We start from the raw sequence: 20,679 nt of genomic DNA, 5'->3' as shown, positions 1-20,679 counted from the left end.
AATTAAAATTTTCAAGGTGCAATTTGATTGTTAAAATTTTTTAAATTCTACATCACTATTTTTAAAACTCAACATGTTATTGTGAATATTTATTAAAATTATCTCTCTGGTATGTTTTTTTTTCTTCAAAAATATGTGAAAAGAACATAAATGTTAATAATTCAGATTTTTCATTTATATATTTTACTTTGATTTTGTAAAATGATGAAAATGTGCATTGAAATCTCATTGGTCATTGATTATAATACTAAAAATGATTTGTAAATTATACAGTTAATGTCACAACCTAATAACATCATTAGAAAAAAAAAAATTTGTTGTAATTAAGTTGTATTCTGTACTGTTCTGTGTATAAATAACTAATAAATTTATGTAATATGAAATGGATATAATTTGATGTTTGAAATATACTTATTAAAATTATTTGGTGTGTAAAAAAATTACTAAAAAGAGAGGAAAATCTAAAAATTGATCTTCAATAAAAAGTGAAAATATTTTGAATATATTTTCTAGAATATATAAGATTAAGTAAAACTTAAAATTTCAAATAGGCAAGCATAAATTATATTGTAGTTTAAAAAATTAAAATTTTGTTTTTGTGAAATTATTTGTACTGTTGTTTCAAGTATTAAATAGTTAAAATTTTAAAAAGACTACTCTCAATCATATTTTTTAATATTTTAAGCTTAGTGGTGATTTTTTTTTTTTAAATATATTTTCATTTTTTTTCGTAAATTGCAATAATTTATTGCATTTTGCTACATCAATTTTTCAAAATATTGTGTGTATGAACATTTTTTGATGACTGTAACTGTGTTGTATATTTTTAAATCTGATTTAATTTAATTTTTGCATTGCAAAATCCTCATTTCAGGTTTTAAATATTACTGAATCACCAAAAGAGATAACGTTTGGATTTCAAGATGAAGGATGGGTCAAAACTTATACTAACTGCCAGTTGTATTATCAGGTTAGCGATTTAGATTTGCCTGCTCCTGTAGCTGCTGAAGTATATTTATGTGGTATGACGCCTCCAGATTCGTGTTTAGATTGGAATTTTCAAGCATCACACTTTATCCATAAAATGATCTTTGGAAAGGAAGTTCACGGAAAAGTAAATTGCATACATTTCTGTTTTAAAACATTATTATTTTTTCCCCTTCAGTTTACGATTTTTTTTTATGGCCGAAAACATTGTTATTTTGGTGCATTTATGCAAAAGTTTGTTATATTTGTTAATTTACGCAGGAAACATTTTTTTAAAATTTATACTAGAAAAATTTTTCATTTGTCTTTGTTATATGATTTTTAAAAATCTCCAATTTTAATCAACAGTGAAGTATTCATTTTATAGAATTTTCTAAATGGCAAATAAGGATATCATTGTATAAAAAAGTTAAATTTCATATTCGCTGTGCTTTTGTGTTAAGATCATTAAGAATCTACTTATTTGATAAAGAAAATCTTGAACTGATTTATAAATCTGAATTAAATATTAGTTTTGAGAGTATTAACTGACACTGGTTATTTTATGTAATGCAATAGTGCTTAAAATTTTATATCTATTGATCTCAAACTATGATATAAGTTGTTCAGTACACCATTTAAAATTAAACTGAAAACTGTTAAAACTTTTTGTTCTAAGCAAAGTAATTTTGAAATTAAAAACAGATATTTTATAATTTTTAGGAGCAAATGTGTATTTATTTTCTAATTATATTTTCTTTTAGTTTGTTGTTTTTTTTATTTTTATCAGTAGTTTGTTGTTCTATATTATTTCAATAATTGTATTGATTTTATGAAAAATGATCAGATTTTTTTTCTTTGACCCCCAACAAAGCCTGTTTTTATTTATTTATTCTTTATTTATTTATTTTTTTGGCAACTTCAAGCCTTGTATTATTTTTCAATGTTTTAAAATTTAGCAAAAAAGTTTTTAGTTTCAAACAAAATGTTTGTTTTATTATGAAAACACTAAATTAGCTAAAATTTTGTTGGTTATTCCTTGTAGTAGATAGTTAAATAGATAGAACTATATAATTTTTTTTTATCAAAAGTAATTTTTTGTTATATAAAAGGCAACTTAAAGAGAATATTTATATCTTTTTTCTAATGTAAGTTTGTTGTAATATAAAACTTTTAATATATTTTCCATGTCTTTAAATTAAATTTGTTTTTGGTTTTGTTCTAGATTGTTCTTTGTCTTGACAATACTTTGTGGTTGAATCCAATTGTTCTTCGAGAAAAACTGATATTTGCTAATGATTACTTAAATTTGATGACAGTTAGTAAAGAACTAAAGGATTATGGTTATGCAGTTGAAAATAAGCAGCATATACCTTTGCTTCATAAAGCTTGTGAAGGCATAGTATCCTTTCCGAAAATTGCAGGTGTGTGTTTAAATAATAAAAAAGAGCTAGTTTAATTTTTTAGACTCATAGACTTAAATTTCCTCTCTACTAGTGATCCAAATTGTTATTTGCATTTATAAACCCTCACCTAGTTTTTATTTAAAAGCTTTCAGTGTGTGATTTTTTATTCAATAATAGATATGGTTTCTAGAAGGATTTTGTTTTATTGTTAGAAATAAGAGATTTCACTAAAAAAAAAGCATATACTATATGAAAGATTGCCATAAATGAAAAACTTCTTGGAAAAATTTCAAGATGAAAATTGTATATTGTTAATTTATTGTGATAAACTACCGAATATGTGTAAGTTTAATTTCAAATGTACAAATTATTAATTTACTATTATAAAAACACAAATATTCAAAATATTATGTATTTAATAAGTTCCAAGTCAAATCTGCAATTACCAACTGATGTATAAAACTTATTTTTAAATTTGAGGATTTTCTTTGATCTGATCTGATTAGAAATAAGATTTCAAAAATAATTCTATATAAAAACTTCGTTTTTTTTAAAAAAAAAAAAGGCATTGGATGTTATCACCTTTTTTATTGCAATTAGATTAATTGTGGCTTTATTTTGACTCAAGTTTTGGCCATTCTTCCCTCTTTGATCACAAGTTGCATCACGTGTTTCTATATATAGCAAAAAGGAATGGGTAATGGGAAGTTATGGTTATGTAGTATGTTTTATAGCTACCTAGAGCAGTGTTTCCCAAACTTATTACTTTTGTGTACCCTTTCTAAATTTTTCACAATGCTGTGTACCACTGATAAAAAAAAATGAATGCATTTTTTACTATAAAAACTTGCACAAGAGTTAAAAATCACAACTGGCTGTTGACACCACTAATTATTAACTGCTAATTCTGCAAAAAATAGCCAACAGAAAAATATGTAATCGTAAATTTTCATGGCTAGGTTTGTTTTTAAATAATAGGATAGGAAAGCGTAACCCCGTTAAACTGTTCCCATACCCGTGGTGGTTCGCGTACCACACTGTGGGAAACACTGACCCAGAGCAACTAATTTCTTAAGAAAAGTAAAACTTTTTGAATGTCAATGTCTATTTTCCTAAACATTTTTGGAAATATATAGGAGGGAAATATATTTCAACAGAACGTAAGAAAGTTATGATTATTTCCCTATATGTACGACTGAAATTATAGAAAAAATAATCTTTAATGTTTCATAGCCATAAATTAAAATTTTGAAATTTTATAATTTTTTTCCCCTTTGCCTTCAAGGTGTCAACATAAACATATTAAAACTGCTGACTTACAATACTTTTTAGAATTTCATAGTAATTTAATTGTCATTCATGTATTGAGGCAATATATATATTAGTTGTTAGGAGAATAATTTTTGTTTTTTAACTTAGAGAACTTAATTAAGTTTTTTCGATGGCAACTCAACTTTCCACTTAAGCTGCATAATAATTTCATATTTTGACAGCTGAGCTTTCTTGTTAAAAAGCTTGATTGATTCTGCCAAGTAGTCTGGTTGGTGCCCTTTCAAATATGGAATGTGAAAAGCTGTATTTTAGACTTATTTTAATTTTCAAATTACAGCGCACCAAAGAAAACACACTACTTAGAATTAAATAACTAACTATTATATACAGTAATTGGCTCATTAAATTTCTAATCATTGTAATTTTCTTCGAAAAATATGCATTTACTATTTTAGACCCCAGTCTATTCCTAATTAATTAGCTTAAGTGAAATTTTAAAAAATTCAAATACACACTTCATTGATTATTTTAGACTTAGAAAAAGTTTTAATTCATCAAATAAAGAAACAAAAGCCAAGTGAGTAATTGATCCATGACCATGAAAACCCTATAAAAACATAAACAAAGAGTAATGGCTATTAAATTTAATAAATCTATGCCTTGAATCTGATGCATAGTAACTTGTATCTAATTACGCTTTCAGAATGTTACACAAAGAAGGTGTATAAGTGAAAAATGATGTTGTGAATTACTACTCTTTCGCGTTAAGCTTGATGCATAAATGTAAAGTTTTTAATGCGTGTGTTTTAATTGAATAAATACTTCCTTTAAAACTATTTACTTTTGTTGAGGAATAAAATCTGATGATTCCTTTAATTTTGTATCATACTCAAATAAAGTAAAATGAATATTCTTTAGACATTTAATGTGTCTTTAAGTTAATAATTGTACTTTTAAAATAATATTTCCTGATTTTTGATTTTCTATATCAAGAGGGAATTGCTCAATTTAAATTAATCTTGTTTATTTTAGATACTTCTACACAGGTTAATGTTTATAATGAACCAGAACAAACTGAAATTTTTCACGCTTTTTTGGAACTGAATCTTCTTGAAGATGTCTATGTTTCTAGTGTAGTTTCTCCTCATCAATTTTACGTTCAAAGAGAAAAATTTGTTGATTGGTAATTTAGAGAACTCATTAATTTTTACTTTCTTCAATTTGTGCAAACTGAATTAAAACCTTTTCTATTTTAATTTTAGTTTAGATAAACTTCTGGATAAAATAGATGAGTTTAGACAGAACCATATGTTGAAGAAATGCAAAACTTTTCAAAAGGGAATGCATTGTATTGCACCATTTAGTGAAGATAATAGGTGTGTGTTTTTAGTTATCTCCAATTACGCTTTTATAGTTTTAAGTGAAATTAGATTATAAAATTTATTTATCTACACATGACTGAATGTGATTATTATTGGATCAGTCCTTTAAAAATTACTTATGTTTACTATTTACAGTATAGTAGAACCTGTAAAGTTGATCACTTTTCTAGGTTGCCTGTTATCATCGGTCTCCAAATTATTCTTCCATATATTTTTTTTTTTAAACATAGGAAACTTTTTTAGTCTGACCATCTAAAATGTTGACCTTCTAATCAAATCAAATTTGACTCATTGAATATTATAAAAAGCTAATCTATATTACCACTTGTTGCGAAGTATTTATATATCCACTCTTCTAAGAAAATGTTTGCCACTCTAATATGTTCAGATATAAATCTTTGTAAATTGTTTAGAATGCTTACCTAAGACTAAAAATCTGATTATTTTCAAATTTTTTTATAAGGAAGGAAAATAAAAAAATTTAACGATTTACGTGTGTAAAAATGTAAAACTCTGAATAAAAATTTTAAATTAATTTCTTCGAAGAGTTTCAGAGGTCAATACTTTTGAACACAAAAAATTGCTGAAGAATATTCTACTCAAGATCTCATAAATTGAATTAAAACTCCACAATATAAATTGCGGAGAAGACAAAGGTCAAACCAACTCGTTCATTGATTTAATATGAAATGGCATTTCTTCCTTTTCCTTCTTACTGTTCTGTAGGATGAATTATTTGGGCTGTTTTATTTTTTGTTGGAGGGAAGTGGCTAATTTTATATTTGCATTGCACCTGCTTTATAGAGAAATAAAAAATACTGAATTAGAAGAGTAGATTAGAAAACTACTACTATTCAGATTCAGTACTTTTCAGAAGTATTTCAAATTGTTGATTATCTTGGTTCACCAAATGCCGATTAAATATGTTTCACACATTGTAATTTACATTCATGAGTTTTAAAAGTCATACATTGATATACATTTTCAGGTGATTTAAAAATTAGAATTTGCATTTACCCATTTGATATTGTATAGCAGAATTCATAATCATATAGTTTAAAAATTAAGCATCATGATTTGTATTCATGTAATTTAAAAATCTGATATTGTGGTTCATATTAAAAAATTTTACATCTCGATTTTTAATCACTGGGATTTAAAATCGAATACTGTTGACTCGTACTTGCGCTAAAACAACTCGATTTGTATGAGTTGATTTCTGGGTTTAAAAAAGTTAATTATCTTGCCTTCTTATAATTTGAAATTTTTACATAACATTTATTTTCAATGTCACAGATAATTGCAAAAATAGTTATAAAATTTTTTTACAATTTTTCTGAAGCTTATATCATTATTATTATGGTTTATTACTCAAGGATTACCTAAATCTGTGTCAAAAATTGAAATCTTTATATTGTTAAATTTAAGTATTTTAATTTCTTAAAATAATTTGATGAATTTTATTTATACTTTAATATGTAATTGTTGAAATATCATAAACATAGAAATGTATAAATTTCACATTGATAAAAATTATAATTTTTAGTTTAATTTGTATAATTTTCCATTTTTAATTTCCCCAGCCAAATTTTATTTTGTTTTAATAGTTAACAAATAATAAAATTCTTTTCTATAGATACTATAGAGCTGAAGTGATAGATATTCTGTTGGACAAAGAGGAAGTGCAGTTATTTTATGTTGATTTTGGTGATACTGGCTATTCAAAAATTAGTTTGATTTATAATTTGCTTCCTGAGTTTTTGCTTCTGCCATTTCAAGCAATTGAATGTGAATTGGATGGAGTTCAAGCTGTTCATGGTGGATGGACTGATAAGACTACTGACAGCTTTTATAATCTCACTCGGGATAATGCTGGTGATATGAAAGTTTTGTCACTAAAGGTAGCTATATGTATATATTTATACAATGCTCTCTTGTTGGTGCATACTCTTTAAGACGCAACATTTATAATCCCCATTAACCAATGTCAAAATTAAATTATGTTTATTTTAATTGCGTAAAATTTTCATACATTTCACATAAAAATTTCACATGCTGGATTTGATTTAAATCTATATAAATATTTCTTATTTATTACTACTGACTAGTGGACAAGAAATAGTTATATTATAATTCATTAATTTACAATGATGCAGTCTAAAATTTTGATTCGTGTCACTGAAATATTTTTTATACTTTATTTCACTTAATTGTAAAGCAGCTACTGAAATTCCTTATATCAAATTTATATTCCATCAAGTTTTTATTTACAACTGTGTCTAAACTAATTTTTATTTATTTATGCTGCTTTTTTTTTTAGCNAAGTGCAGTTATTTTATGTTGATTTTGGTGATACTGGCTATTCAAAAATTAGTTTGATTTATAATTTGCTTCCTGAGTTTTCGCTTCTGCCATTTCAAGCAATTGAATGTGAATTGGATGGAGTTCAAGCTGTTCATGGTGGATGGACTGATAAAACTACTGACAGCTTTTATAATCTCACTCGGGATAATGCTGGTGATATGAAAGTTTTGCAACTAAAGGTTCCATATATGTATATATTTATTTATTCTCTTGTTGGTGCATACTCTTTAAGAAGCAACATTTATAATCCCTACTAACCAATGTCAAAATTAAATTATGCTTATTTTAATTGCGTACATTTTTATACATTTCACAAGCTGGATTTAATTTAAATCTATATAAATATTTCTTATGTCATTTCTGCTGACTGTTCAAAATAAATTTTTTATCTCGTGCACAGGAAACTTTCATATTATAATTCATTAATTTGCAATGATGCTGTCTAAAATTTTGATTCATGTCACTGAAATATATTTTTTATACTTTATTTCACTTAATTGTAAAGCAGTTACTGAAATTCCTTATATCAAGTTTATATTCCATCAAGTTTTTATAAACAACTGTGTCTAAATTAATTTTTATTTATTTATGCTGCTATTTTTTTAGCTTTGAAAATAGTTTTCAAGATACTAATCTAACTAGTTTTTCTATTTAAGTTATTTATTTATTTATAAAAATAAGAGTAATATAGACTGATAGAAAGGAAACGAAATAATATTTAAATCTAAAATTTACATTGTAATAAATAATTTCGTATTGGTTAAAAATAGTTTAAATAAATAATTATTTCATGGATTATTTTACTTTTCAGACTCGAATAATGCAATATTTTTTTTTTATTTATTTATTTAATTAAATTTACTAGTTTGAAAGTATGAATTTTTTTTTTAAAAAAATAACATATTGGTCGTTTTTGTATATTTTATCATTCAAAAATAGTTAAAAATTATACTTTTAGTTACAATAGTGTCTGCTTAATGTTATAACTTTGGGACATAGTGATTTTGATAACAATAAATGAATCACAAAATTAGATAAATTTACCAAATCACATCACAAATATTGAGTTTGGAAATAAATTTAATAAAATAAATAAACAAAACTCACCTTATTTTTTTGTTCTGTATTTTCTTTTAAAATATAAATATTATTCATAATTTTATAAAAATCATCAATTGTTATTTATCTAAAATTTTTCCTAAATTTCTCCTAATCAAAGCTCATTTAAAAATTGTTCGTAATTATAGTGTTTTTTTAAAGCCATTAGAACAGTGTTATACTTCACATTTCAACCCTTTCATCACATTCTTCATTTCAGAATTTGTAGGTGGTGGATTAACATCTTCATTTTTAATTCATAATTTAATTGCACGTGAGTTCCATCATCTGTCTTTTTTTTCTTCCCATAACAAACTTGCTAACTTCTGTTTTTGTTTCTGTAGGAGCTACAGTGATATTCAAACAATAGAGCTGACTAGAAAAACAAGTACCTTCCAACATTAAATGACATAAACAAATAAAATTACTGATTTGATTAAATTATTTACTCTAAAAAAATTAAATGCATAAATTTTAATGTTTAATTGCTTTAATTTATGATATTGTTTTTATATTTGTTCAAAGATATTTCCTTATTGTATATTATGAAAGCAAGTGATAAGTTTTATCCCAAGTGTTATTTTTTACCTTCTGTTATAGGCATACTCTAAATCTCCAAGTTATACTGGTGGTAATCATTACGTTGTGGATTTGTGGAATGGGGAAAAATCTTTATCAGATCAACTCTTAGAAACTGGTTTAGTTGAAGAAAAAGAAAGAGTCTCCAGTTCTATATCTTTTCCTGTAGAAGAGGAGAAAAAAGAAGAATATTGGGATGACATTCCTCCTGGATATAATGTATCTTCCTCCGATGAAGAATTAGACACAGACGAGAAAGATGATCGGGCTTTGTTCTGTGTAGCTTTAGCTAAACTGATGTTAGTTGGTGATCAACAATTAAGTAAAGAACAAGACAGTGCAATTACAGAACTTCTAAAGAATGTAGACTTGAAAAAACCCTGTGATTTAGCAAGTATGACTGATAATAATCACCTGAAGGTTGCTGAAAATATTGATGATAGAAAAGCCTGTGATAAAACTCTTTCTCCACTTGATTCCATACGAAAATTAATGAAGACGAGATCTAAATGCCGAAAAAAAATGTAATTTATTTTTTCAAGTAGTAGATTTCAAATTTACTTATAATCACAAAGTTTGAAGTATCATTTAGTTTATTTTGAATTATATAATATTTATGTTGAAGTGAATATTTTAGTATGTTATTTAAGTAATTTAAAATTTAATTGCACAGTAATTTTTAATTACTGAGAAATTCATATTTTACATCTATTTTGTAATTATTGCTTGCGGATCTATCAACAAGTTTCCTAACATTTTACGATTAATTATCATAAATTGAACATTTGCTAGAGTATTTAACTTGGTCGTTCCATATCTCATAACTATTTTATTTTTCTTCAGTCATGTATTGATCTTTTTTTTAAAGATAGAATTTCGACCAGCCTAGAAAAACATTTTTTTCCTTTAAATTTAATTTTTTTGTAGCAGTGAATATTAGTTTAACTAATAAAGTAGTTTGATAGTTTCTAGTAATTATTTGTAAGTTTTTATAAAAAATAACAGAATGATTTTTTTTTCTTTTTAAAATAGTGAAATTCTTAACTTTTTATTTTACATATATGTAGGTATGTTTCTTAGTATGATGTAAAATGTGTGAACAATAAAGAAAAAAATAATTACGAGTGGTATCAAACTATAATATCGCTGCATGTTTCAAAACAGTTTAAATTTAAACTTTCAGTTGACAAATAAATTTTAAACATTCAGAACTTTTTTTTATTCATATTAATTTTTAAATGCAATGGAATTTTTTGCACATTAAACGTAAAGTTTGGAAACCTTTAAAAAAGTTACTGGTCAGAGCAGTAAACCTGAAAACACGGTTGTCCACAGCTTATGTTACTGACCTGCTTGCAGTTGAACATTTAAGAGCATTTTTATAAACTTTTTTGTTTGTGAATTTTTTTAATAAAATTTGAGTAATAATATTACTAATTAATTTTGTTTTAAGTCTTTAAGCAAATTTAAATACAAATTACAAAATATTTTATTTAGTATAAATAAAATGACCGGGTCCTGATAATATCAATGACCGGGAAAAAAATTGCAAAAGAAAGCTGCGTGAGCTGATATTTTTGCTCAAAATTTTCAGATTATTTTATTTTATTTAATTGTTAAAAACTCCCATATTTTATCTCCCTATGAGGATTATTAATAACTATGGCCAATCTTATTTCTAGATTGAAGCCTCACATTGTTTGGTGGGATACCAAAGAAAAAGTAAATATGACAATTATGATGAAAGATTTGAAAATATATGAAATCGATATAAATGACAATGGATTCTCATTCAAGTGAGTAATAATTTTTTTTTTTAAAGTTTTAAATGTTAGAATAATTAAATTTTTGTATTTTAAAAAAACTTTTAAATATTTGTTTCAATTTTTAGCAAGTTAATGTTTTTCATTGAATGCTCTTAAAATACTTTTCTTGTTTAATTTTAATAAAATATACCCTATCAGTATATGGTAGCTTATATTTAGTATATTACTACGTTTCTAATTCTGGGGCTGCATGCAGATAAATTTTTTAATCTTTCGAGGATCTGTCTTTTTTACCAGGACATATGGGCCTGTGTTTTTTTTTGGGTAGGGAGAGTAAACACCTTTCATTTTGCTTTTTTCATTTCTGCAGTAGACATTTTATATAGTCCTCCCCCTGAGCAGAAAAAATTAATAAATTGAAATCATTACTTTATGCAAGATTATCCTAAAATTTTCTGTCTATACAGGGTTCCGAGTAAAACAGAAAAACCCTGGAATTGTAACAAAATTTCATTTTGAAATAAAAATTTCAGAAACACTAAAAAAATATTCTACTCTAGTTATCAAAATAAAAATAATGAACTCTGGAATTAGTTGTAACCATAAACAACTGTTGAAGTCCAAATGTAATAATGCTCACATCTATTCCAACTACACCATTTAAAGACTCCTCATTGCCGGGAATGTTTGTGTTGATTATGGAAAAAGTGCTGCTATGTAATAAAAAAAGATTACAAAATTTTTTTTGTCAAAGCGTTCCAGATAAATATGAAATACATGATCTTACCTGCTTTGGTGATTTTTTTTTCTTAATCTCTATCATTTCTGAGTCATACATTAGTAATGGTCTATGGTATAATTTATTATATAGTAAAATCTTTCAAGAGTAACCACTCTGTTCTACCAATGCCAAAAAAAAAAAAAAATCAGTATTGAAATGGTAAAAAAAAATGATTCTTCATATAGCTAAACTAAGTTTCATGTTTTTTAGAGTTCATAGCATTGTATTTAATTGATATTTTTTATCTGATTTCAGGTCTTCTACAAACACAGCAGATTACTTTATTGAAGAAGCTTTTTTCTCTAAAGTATTGTCAAAAGAAAACTCCTCTAATACTGTTCCAGCTGGTTTGCATATTTCCATATTTAAAGCTGAACATTCCAAATGGCCTCGTTTAATACAGAAAAATTTAAAAGTACGCTGATTTTGTTATACCTTCTTTATTTAAAACATGTTTCATGCTTTAATTTCATTTCTGATAAATTTTGATCTTTTAGTGTCCATACATTAAATATGATTTTGATCACCTTGATGATTCTGATTCGGAGGACCCAGTTCCTGAAAGAAGTTATGTTCAAAGAGGTAATTTGAGATTAAACTTAAGCAAGTTGTTACAATTAAAATGTTTTTGCTATCATGCAATTGGTTGTATAAGATATTACATTGTCCCACATGAAAATACAATGTTTAGACAACTTGAATTAATTATAAAACCAAAATATTACTTGGGTGCAAAAAGTTAGCTTTTTCTTTTTGAAAAATTAGTGGCCTTAACATACCAATATTTATACCCTTAATATTCTCTCATTAATATTTTAAATGCTTTTATTTAAGTATCAGATTTTTAAAAGATTTTAATTATTTGATATTCTTTCTTCTTATCATCCATCCTGTTTTCTTTTATTAGGATTATATGTTTTGACTAATATACTTGAATCTATAATGTAGTAACCATTTTATTTCCCAAGTGGCCTTAAAATAAATTTATAAATGTTTCCAACTATTTGTTAAAAATCTCTTTTGACAATCTAAATATCACCCTAAGCAGTTTCTTAGAAAGCACCATTCCATTTGATGTGGAGAAAAAATTTAGTTTTTCATTCTATAAATTTAAAAAAAAATGCTAATTTAACTTTTAAACCATAAATAATAAATATATCATATACTAGAAAAACATTTTAAGTATTAAATTTACCAAGATGATTGTGCTCCAGAAAAAATCCGGATTTTTCACAAACCGCGATCCGAAAGTTTCTGGAAATCCAATGTCCAGAAGTTTCAAGTTATCATCAATCACATTTATGTATAAAAATGCGTGTATATTTTTATTTAAAAATATGTGTATATTTTTATTTAAAAATATTAGAACTAGAATTTATACTTGGCATCTCTTTCATTTGTTCTTCATGCTCAAGTATTGGCATCTCCTTCATTTATTTTTTCTGGTAGAATAATAAATGTGATTAGAGGTAAAAATAAACTTATAAATAATTATTTATTAAAATTATGCTGCATATAACTTATTTAGAATTTCATGTTTTGGTAATATCAATGATTTAAAGTTCTAAAGACATTAATTTTTAGAAATGTGTCATTAATGATTTTACTCAAAAAATTTTCAGAAATTTTGAGTTGGGCTCGCAATCATCCCTGAATTTATAACGCTAAGTATTTTTATTTCACAAACTGTACCTAATAATTTACTTCATTTTATGTAAGTAATGTTTTAATAGAAGTTGTTTAACAAAAACATAAAAATTGGGCATTTTTCAAAAATGGTTAAAGGTTTTTAATACATATGTCTGTAAATATTAAAAAAAAATGATAATAAAAGTAGCTAAATTTATAATTAATAAAAAAATTTTAGAAATAAGTTTTGGCAAAACCTGTAAAAAAAAAAAGGTTTTATCTCTCAATATTCATTTATCTCATACTTTATTGAGAAATTCTATTAATGCCATAAGTATAGTTACTTGTAGTTGTTATAAGAATTTGAATTTCTGCATCACTGNTGAATTAATTATAAAACCAAAATATTACTTGGGTGCAAAAAGTTAGCTTTTTCTTTTTGAAAAATTAGTGGCCTTAACATACCAATATTTATACCCTTAATATTCTCTCATTAATATTTTAAATGCTTTTATTTAAGTATCAGATTTTTAAAAGATTTTAATTATTTGATATTCTTTCTTCTTATCATCCATCCTGTTTTCTTTTATTAGGATTATATGTTTTGACTAATATACTTGAATCTATAATGTAGTAACCATTTTATTTCCCAAGTGGCCTTAAAATAAATTTATAAATGTTTCCAACTATTTGTTAAAAATCTCTTTTGACAATCTAAATATCACCCTAAGCAGTTTCTTAGAAAGCACCATTCCATTTGATGTGGAGAAAAAATTTAGTTTTTCATTCTATAAATTTAAAAAAAAATGCTAATTTAACTTTTAAACCATAAATAATAAATAAATCATATACTAGAAAAACATTTTAAATATTAAATTTACAGAGATTTGCTCCAGAAAAAATCCTGATTTTTCTCAAACCGCGATCCGAAAGTTTCCAGAAATCCAATGGTCTAGAAGTTTCAAGAAATCATCGATCACATTTATGTATAAAAATTCTTGTATATTTTATTTAAAAATATTAGAACTAGAATTTATACTTGGCATCTCCTTCATTTATTTTTTGTGGTAGAATAATAAATGTGATTAGAGATAAAAGTAAACTTATAAATAATTATTCATTAAAATTATGCTGCCTATAATTTATTTAGAATTTCATGTTTTGGAAATATCAATGATTTAAATTTATAAAGACATTCATTTTTAGAAATGTATCATTAATGATTTTACTCAAGAAATTTTCAAGGCTTTTGAGTTGGGCTCACAATCATCCCTGAATCTATAACGCTAATTATTTTTATTTCTAATTATTATTTTAATAGAAATTGTTGTTTAACAAAAACATAAAAATTGGGTGTTTTTTAAAAATGGTTAAAGGTTTTTAATACATATGTGTTTGTAAATATGTAAAAAAAAAATGATAATAAAAGTAGCTAAATTTATAATTAATAAAAAAAATTTAGAAATAAGTTTTGGCTGATACCTTGAGTTTCAAGTCAGTCATTCCAGTGACTTAAAACCTGTAAAAAAAAAAAAAAAAAAAAAAAAGGTTTGATCTCTCAATATTCATTTATCTCATACTTTATTATTCATGTCATACTTTATTGAGAAATTCTACTAATGTCATAAGTATAGTTACTTGTTGTTGTTGTAGCTTATCCTCCAATGATCAGATAAAGTCCATCAGACCATTGACCCCAAGAAAATCGAGGACCAGAAGGGGGGATAAGTCCCTGAAAAGTCCTTTGTAGTTGTTATAAGAATTTGAATTTCTGCATCACTAACTTAATATAAGGAAGATGTTTTGTACACAGGGCTTACAAAATAGAACACACTCTTTGTACCAAGTACAAGGGGAGTACACATGTAAAATTTCTATTGAAATGAAATAAAGAGTGAATTAAAGAGTATAGTCGAAAACATAGCTGGTAACTCTATTCAATTTCATTTTTTTAATACTGGAAAGTGTGTTATTTTATTATTTATTTATTTTAATATATATAAGAAAAATATGTATTTTTGTGTGAAAGCTTAAATTTTTCAAATAAAAAATTTTTACTTTCTCAATAAGAATAAATGATTTTTTTTTCTTTCAAAAATTCATTAATTATGAACTTTTTTAATGATTGAGAAATGTGTTTTTTTTTTTTTTTAAATAAATAATTTATATTTTTTTCCTGAAGAAGACTTCTTTTTTCTTATAATTAAAAATTAACATAAAAACATTTATAAATTATTGTATAACATTTGTAATTTAAAATACTTTAAGTTTCTTAAATGGGAAAAAAAGCCTTATTTTTATTATTAATGAATAAATAATTAAAAGGGAAATTCGAATTTTTTAAATAATAATTTTTTATTTAAGTAAGAAAAAACAATTAGTTAAAAAAATTAATACAATTTATAATAATGAAATTTAAAAGCAATTTAATTTATTAATAATTATAACTTTAAAAAAATCATATTTAGCTAACTAAAAAAGTAACATTTTAAATAGTTACAAAATTTAATGAGCAGATTTTTCAATTAAAAGCACACAAAAAAAACTCATTTTTCAGTATTAAGAAATGAAAATTAAAAGTGTCATCTGCTGTGATAGAAATGTCATTCTATCATAGCTGTGAATTGGTTCTCTTTACAATTTGACCTCGTGTACAAATCTTTCTTAACTGTTTTCATTTTTAATAATGATCTAAAACTTTGATGTGCCACAGTTGCAGAAAATTGTTTCCCTATACCTAATGTTTTTGACCATGCTCTTTAATTTAAGCTTGGTTTCATTCTAATAAGAATTTTACAGATGTATACTTGGCTTATAAATAAGTTCTTTGTAAGTCATCTGACAAAGTACTGAATTGGTCAGTTATTTGTTAGTCAATCAGTTAGACTATTTTCTGTGAATAACAAATACAAAAATGGTGAAGTTGAATATTTTGATTCTGGTAAGGGAATAGGATTAATTATAACAGTTTTGTTTTCAATTGCATTTTAATTTAGTGTTGTTTAAACATTGTGCCAACCACTCCTGCTAAAAAGAAACATTACATTATATATAATTATCTTGATTTTTCACTACTGAAAATGGTTAATAAGAATGAATAAGCAAGTTTCAACCATTCATAATGTATAATTACTTTGGTAGAACACATCTTTTTACAGTTTATTCATCTTAATATTTTTTTAATGAAACTAATAATAATATTTTTAATGAATTTTATTGAAGTTAATTAAATGAAGATAAAATAAAGTGTGTGGAATAGTTTTTATGGTTAATGGGCTTTAGAAATTGAAATAATGGCAGCATAAGCTTTCTTTTGTTTAAATGTCGGACACCCAGCTACACATTATATTATTTTGAACCATTCATTAATTACTGACTAAACTAAACTCAGCGGCGCGACAGCCCGCAGAGGGCCAAGGCCTACTGTGCCCATCTCAGTTTTCTTAACCTTGGGCTCTGGGGTGCAGGAGCAGATGTTCCGGTCAGGTGGTCAGCCGAACGCGGAATTCATTAATTACAGTATCATTTTTATCTGGTTTCTAGAATATTTTTATGTACTTTTCATGATAGGTTCAAAACTAAAATCCAAACGTATTTCTTAAGAGATAATTTACTTGTTTTGTGTAGATTTAAATGAATTGGTTAAGTTTTTTAAGTAAGCTTTTAAATTATATATATAAATATAAAATATTATTAGCGATATTGATTTATATTATAGCTTTCATTGATTAAATTTTAGTTAGTAGTAGTGTTTAAATTGATAAGTTGCTAGGTCACTTGTAAAAACTTCAAATATAAACCGAAAATGTTTTGTATTGTAAGCATTTTTTTTTCGTTTAAATTTTTGCATAAACAATCAGAAATAAAATAAGAACTAAAAGCCTTATTTTTCTGAATTTCCTTAAAAATGTTAAAATTGTGACATAGTGATGAAAACGTAATGTGTTTAACATTTCTTTAACTAAAAACTCATCTAACTTAAAAATATGTATATATAATTACATATACTAAGAATTAACTTGAAATATAATTAGATAATAAAATTAATGCCATTTATAATATTAAGGAATGTAGCAATTTTAAATACTCTAAATAAATTTTTAAAATAGAAATTTTAAAAATATTGCAGAAAATGTTGAAGTATTACCTTGTGAAGATGACGAGGAAGACAAAGAATTTTCTGATGATGAAGAAACTTACGTACAACCATGGAAACATTTGGCTGAATATAAAGATCCATTTGATCCTCTGCATTGAAAGCAACTTGGTAACGATGTGCAATTTGCATTTACATATTGTTATTTATTTTTTTTATCTTGTGATGTTTTTTAACCTAATGTCAAATAGGTATATTTTAGTGTTGTAACTGTTGTTACTGTAAATATGCATAATTTTTTTATAAAAAAGATCTTTTTTATGTGCCTGTATGTATAACCAGATTAATATTATGAGAAGAAATTTTATAACAGATTCAAAAATATATATCAAATTATTTTTAATAAAATTTTGATTCTAGGTATTTGCGATGATTAATGTTTACTGACTGCTAATTAATGTGTTTTGTATGACAACTTATTAATTTATCATCACTGAACTGAGTTCAGAGGTAGACTGAGATTTCCTACGCAATAAATTAAATTTTTTCTTTCTTCTTTTATTCAGTGGCAAAATATGGCTGTATCTTGCTCAATCTACTGTATCTGAATCTTTTACTTTCCCTTTTGTATCGTCCTGTCACAAATGCTATTTTTATAATGTTAATAATGTCTATTTAGATTATTTACCCTTTTCAAAAACCCAGGTTTTTGAAATGGGTAAATTAATACAGAGTTAATAATATCTATCTCATTGTTTATAATACATTGATCTTCAGATCAATGAATGCCTGACTTTACTAGTGAATAAGTCAAGCTTCTGAGTTTCGTAAAATTTTGGGGGTTTGAAAAGTGGACTTGTACATAGTTAGTGAAATGTATGGTATTTATATTTCTTCACTTGCCTTATCAATCTTTCTGTGAAGACATATTAAATATTTACATTTAGAGTTATGTAATAAAATTATATAAAATAAATTGAGCAGCAGCAAAATGTTAAAAATATTTTTACTTAAATAATCTTTTAAGAATTTTATTAATGGTAAATTTTAAAAACTGTATTTTCTACTTTTTTGTGTTAAACTATTACGGGGCTTTTCTTTATAAGAATAGTTTTTTTTTTTTTTTTTTTTTTTTTTTTTTTTTTTTTTTTTTTTTTNTTTTTTTTTTTTTTTGATAATTCTTTTCCATGACAGTCTTGTGTTCATTGCAAAATTTACACTTTTGATTATTTTTCTATAGTAATACATTTTTTTTTATATCTTATGCATTTTAAACTGGCCCAAATGTGCTTGATTATTTTATATATAACTATGGATTTCAAACAGCTTCAGCAGTATCAAAATGTTGGAATATTTCTTGTTGTATATGGGTTATTGTTAGTTTTTAGTATGTATACTGAACTTAAAGTTAATATACTAAGTTTTTTTATTGTATCTCTTTTAAAAAAAAAATTTGAGTTCCTTTAAAGTAGCACTCTGTGCTCTACTTCTCATTTAATTATAGTTTTCTTTTAAGTTGTTCTTTATTAATCTATCCATATTTCAAAATTATCTCTATTTTCTTGTATTTTGTTTTTCTTGTATCTTTATAATGCAAATCTTTTAATCATAGCTTTGTATCTATCTTGTCTTTTTTATAAACACTGTGATGTTGCAATCAACTAACTCAGCTCACACCACTGGTGACGAGCTAATTGTATCATGACGGCTTGCAAATTAACTAACGTGTACATAGCAATTTAATATGATATTAAGTTTCCTTATATTTCAGATTTACTAATTAATTTATAACTTGTATAGTAAATTAACTGCACTAGACCTTGTAACAAAATTATGAAAAGATAACAAAAATTCTCCATATATATATATTTTGTATATAAAATATTGAGAAATTATCCAGATAATTATAAAATATTCTGCTTAAAAATGGTTGCCTTATTTTGACAACTTTTTTTTAGAAATAAACAAAAAAATATAAGTTTGAAAGACATATTCATCAACAAGCAGATAATTCTCACTCTCCAGTTGACAGAAATGATATACACTAATGAACCGTAAAAAATGAAAATAAATATATATATATATAATTCAGTAAATAAAGTTGCACATAGTAATTTTAAAGACATAATGCAAAATAACATTAAAATATTTATTGAATGAATACAAATTAATAAATAATCAAAAAATTATTTTTGTTATTAGTATAGTGAGGAACTACTTTTTCCTCGTAGAACTTGAAAATTTAAAAGAAAATAGGATTAAAAAATGGCAAGCATATTAAATATAAATATTTATTCATGTAGCTAAAATTTATTAAAAGGGAGGGATTTATACAACTGTACTGCAGATGACCTTTGATTTTTAGGTTAAATTTGTTCTGAAACTTCCTGAATAAAACATTACTTTGTGTGAATTTTATAAAAATGTGTTATCTCTAAACATAAAATATTTTGAAACAATATTTGAAAAAAAAATTTTCTATTAATGAAATAGGGCAATATTTTAGTCAAAATAATTTTAATGAGCAGTATTTACATTTTGTGTCTGTTATAAATTTATATTAAAATACATAAAAATGTATATTTTTTCAACCATGAAATATTTTAAAAATACTTTTTCTACACGACATCAGTAGACTAAACTTAACACTATCTACACAACATCAGTAAGAAATATCACATTAGAGTATATAATATCAATAGAGTATCTAATAAATATCTAGTCTCATCACGTCAGAGTATCTCCATTGAATAACATGTGGTATCCTGAACCAGCAGTTTATACCTTGAATTAAGATAGACTGTTTAGGAGTTAATAAAAAAAGAAAAGTGACCAACAAAATCTTAATTTATATTTAGCTTGACTAAAATTATATTTAGCTTGACTAAAATTATATTTACCCTGAAGTATTACAGTGTTGAAATGTTCAATATTTTTAATTCTAATTCACAAAGTTTTACACAACAACCAAATTTTTTAACCACACACAGTAGCAATAGCCTTAATTGAAGACCTCTCACTACAATTATGAGACACCATCTTTTATTATTATTAATTTACATATTGAATTATAATTATTTAAACACATTCATTTATTATTTTCTGAATTTACTTATAACCATTATAACATAAGTTTAATAAATAACTTTGATTCTTTTACTTATATATTCTAATTTTATCTAAACTTTTATGGCTAAATAATTGAACCTATAGATCAGGGGTGGCCAAGCTCCTTCATAGTCGAGCCATTTTTCAAAATTTGAAATTTTTCGGGAGCCGCAATTAAATACGTATTTAAAAGGTATACAAAAGAGGTATTAAAATTTTTTTATTTATATAA

The 20,679-nt window shown here is 24.8% G+C and overlaps 1 protein-coding gene across 1 annotated transcript in view; it reads left to right on the top strand.

The window, feature by feature from the left end:
* The window catches only part of LOC107441964 (putative ATP-dependent RNA helicase TDRD12), a 71,302-nt gene extending 53,785 nt beyond the window's left edge, over nt 1–17,517 (top strand). The window contains exons 27-36 of the mRNA XM_043047961.2: nt 875–1,114; nt 2,192–2,390; nt 4,677–4,827; nt 4,907–5,020; nt 6,663–6,927; nt 9,089–9,591; nt 10,750–10,863; nt 11,870–12,029; nt 12,112–12,196; nt 17,373–17,517. Of these exons, the coding sequence (XP_042903895.2) occupies nt 875–1,114; nt 2,192–2,390; nt 4,677–4,827; nt 4,907–5,020; nt 6,663–6,927; nt 9,089–9,591; nt 10,750–10,863; nt 11,870–12,029; nt 12,112–12,196; nt 17,373–17,500 (1,959 nt within the window). The 3' untranslated portion in view covers nt 17,501–17,517. The remainder of the gene's footprint in view (nt 1–874; nt 1,115–2,191; nt 2,391–4,676; nt 4,828–4,906; nt 5,021–6,662; nt 6,928–9,088; nt 9,592–10,749; nt 10,864–11,869; nt 12,030–12,111; nt 12,197–17,372) is intronic.
* Nucleotides 17,518–20,679: the final 3,162 nt, after the last annotated feature.

The sequence above is a fragment of the Parasteatoda tepidariorum genome, chromosome 1, assembly GCF_043381705.1.
Source record: "Parasteatoda tepidariorum isolate YZ-2023 chromosome 1, CAS_Ptep_4.0, whole genome shotgun sequence".
NCBI lineage: Eukaryota > Metazoa > Arthropoda > Arachnida > Araneae > Theridiidae > Parasteatoda > Parasteatoda tepidariorum.
The sequence above is the reverse complement of the archived record's forward strand: the minus strand, read 5'-3'. Positions and strand labels throughout refer to the sequence as shown.